The sequence below is a fragment of the Microtus ochrogaster genome, chromosome 5, assembly GCF_000317375.1.
Source record: "Microtus ochrogaster isolate Prairie Vole_2 chromosome 5, MicOch1.0, whole genome shotgun sequence".
In the NCBI taxonomy this organism is placed as follows: Eukaryota; Metazoa; Chordata; class Mammalia; order Rodentia; family Cricetidae; genus Microtus; species Microtus ochrogaster.
The window spans coordinates 45,161,881-45,164,754 of record NC_022012.1 but is presented as its reverse complement, the minus strand read 5'-3'; the positions used below and the strand labels follow the sequence as shown (position 1 = coordinate 45,164,754).

General features: G+C 46.1%; 1 protein-coding gene across 5 annotated transcripts in view; it reads right to left on the bottom strand.

The window, feature by feature from the left end:
- Ppp2r1b (protein phosphatase 2 scaffold subunit Abeta) overlaps positions 1–2,874 on the bottom strand; it is a 36,026-nt gene that overhangs the window by 18,156 nt on the left and 14,996 nt on the right. For all 5 annotated transcript variants that reach the window (XM_005347328.2, XM_013346248.2, XM_026779264.1 and 2 more), the window contains exon 11: positions 678–738. In XM_005347328.2, the coding sequence (XP_005347385.1) occupies positions 678–738 (61 nt within the window). The remainder of the gene's footprint in view (positions 1–677; positions 739–2,874) is intronic.

Here is a 2,874-nt window from a genome sequence, read left to right as displayed (position 1 = left end):
TGTACACTGTGCACACCAGGTGGGTGGGGACAAAGGAGCATGTACACTGTGCACACCAGGTGGGTGGGGACAAAGGAGCATGTACACTGTGCACAGAAAGGCACCTGCCCATCCCTATCCAATGAGCCCTTCCCTGAGCCCATGATCTCCAGCCCAGCAGCAGCAGGCAGAGGAAAGCCTTCCTCTCATGAAATCAAAACCCTGGCTCTGTTCTAGGGCACAGGAATGTCCCCAGCTCCTACTGTACCTTTGCACATCTGAGGACACCAAAGGCAGCAGGTCAGCTGCAAGCCGGTGGCTGGAAGAAGTGGACATCTAAGAGTCTGAAGCCCACAGGTGGCAGGAGATGGGACAGGGCAAAGAAATTTCTCAACACAGAAAGTACAATTAAAACAGAAAATAACAGGAAATACAAATGTCAAATTTGTAGTCAAGCTGGGCATGGCGGTGCCTGCCTCTGCTCCCAGCACTCAGTAGACAGAGGCAGGCCAGCCAGGGCCACACAGTGAGAAATAAGTGAGATGTTTATGCAGTCAGAGAAAGCTGGTGGAACCTCAATGACCTCCCCTCAGCACTGTGCCCTGCAGGCCTCTTCTCTAAAGGGCCATGTGTGACCATCTCAGACACATGCGGAAGCCTGGGCGTCCCAGGATATCTGCTTTAATTTGTCTACTCACCGTGATCCACAAGCCAGGCCATACACAAAGAATTCAGCTTTTCATCAAAAAACTCCACACCCTATGGATACAGAAGATTCCATTAATAAACATTTCCAAAGTTAGAACAAGAGGCTCTATTTATGTTGCTCAATAATTACCTAAAAGCTAAAGACACACACGCGAACAAGCTGACGACAAAACAGTGCCGTAGACTTGCAACTCTCTTACTAGGCAGAAAACAAAAACAAGCAGGAGTGGCCCTGCTAACGGGACAGGACCTATGCCGTGCACAGGACTGAGATAAGCAGGCACGGCACAGCAGAAAGTCTGCCCAGCAGATCCAGATGCCGTGGGAAAATGAGTTTCCCAGAAAAATGGCCACTGAAAGGCTTGGTAATTTGCATTGCTCCTTTTTGGTTAACAGCAAGTCCTTCAGAATGTGGCAAGTGACACCAAGATATCTCCCACAGAAGATAGCATTGGTGGGGCATGACAGAAAGCAAAAGAAAAAGACAGGAACCAAATGTGTAGGGCAAAAGGTAGAAGTGACAGCTGGAACCATCCTGACTCTCCAGCTGCTGGTCACCTCACACAGGCTAGGGACAAGAGGTCTCTAGACCTCTGGTCAAGGGACATACAGTACACAAGGACATTCCATGATGCACATGTTCCTGGTGCCTCCTTCTGAAGTCATTATGCTTATTCTTCTGGTTCAAGTCTAAGACATTCCTGGCCAGTGACGATGTATTTTTAAATAAAGACCAAGAACAACGGTGCTATGCTTTATACTGAATGACTTCATCTTGCTTTGACCAATCTGAAAGGCACTTTGCCTCCTACAGCATCAGCTCTGAGTCCATTTTTATTCCAGGCTGAGGATTTTCCTTTAATCTCCTTCAGATATTTTGTGGTTTAACTTATTATTTACTTATCAAAGCCTATAAATAAGATGGGATAGTCTTGAGAGAATCCTATAAACTGACTAACTTAAAAAATTTTACACATAAGCCGGGCGATGGTGGCGCACGCCTTTAATCCCAGCACTTGGGAGGCAGAGGCAGGCGGATCTCTGTGAGTTTGAGACCAGCCTGGTCTACAGAGCTAGTTCCAGGACAGGCTCCAAAGCCACCGAGAAACCCTGTCTCGAAAAACCAAAAAAAAAAAAAAAAAAATTTACACATAAAGAAAAATTAAGAATGCATAAACTGAGGTGAGAGAGATGCCTCAAAGATTAAGAGCACTTGAGACTCTTGTAGAAGGCCAGAGTTTGCTTCCTAGCACCCACCCACATGACAGCTCACAACTATCTGTAACTCAAATTCTAGAGTCTACAATGCCCTCGTCTGGCTTAGACAGGTACCAGGCGTGCATATGCTTCAAATTCTTGTGCAAGAAAAACACTCAAACATAAAAATAAGTCAACCTTTAAAAAAAAAGGAAAATCAAATGAATAATATGTGATGTGGGATTCCCCTCTGTATGCTGTGAATACCACTGGTTAATAAAAAAAAAAAACTGCCTTGAGCTGTGCAGAGCAGAATAGAGGTGGGGGGGGGGCTAAACTGAATGCTGGGAGAAGGAAGGAGTCGGGGAGACTGCCATGTAGCTGCCAGAGGGAAAAGACATAAGATATCAGCTGGAACCTTGCCGGTAGGCCATGAGCCTCATGGTAAAATATAAAATAATGGAAATAGGTTAATTCTAGATGTAAGAGTTAGCTAGCAATATGCTTAAGTGATTGGTCAAGCAGGGATTTAAAAAATATAGTTTCTGTGTGATTATTTCAGGAGTCTGGGCTGCCAGGAAACAAACAAGCAGCCTACAACAGATAAGCTAACAAGACAGGATGGTAAAACACAAAGTCTGTTCATGACTGATGCATGTCACCCCAGTCACAAAGGTGTAAACCAGCCAAGACACCATCTGTCTTCTTTCCACTCTGCTCTGTATATCACCTGCAGCCCTTGGACACTGCTCTGCATATCACTGGAGGCCCTTAGACACTGCTCTGCATATCACTGGCGGTCCTTAGACACTGCTCTGTATATCACTGGAGGCCCTTAGACACTGCTCTGTATATCACCTGCAGCCCTTAGACACTGCTCTGTATATCACTGGCAGCCCTTGGACACAGCTCTGTATATCACTGGCGGCCCTTAGACACTGACGGCCCTTGGACACAGCTCTGTATATCACTGGCGGCCCTTAGACACTG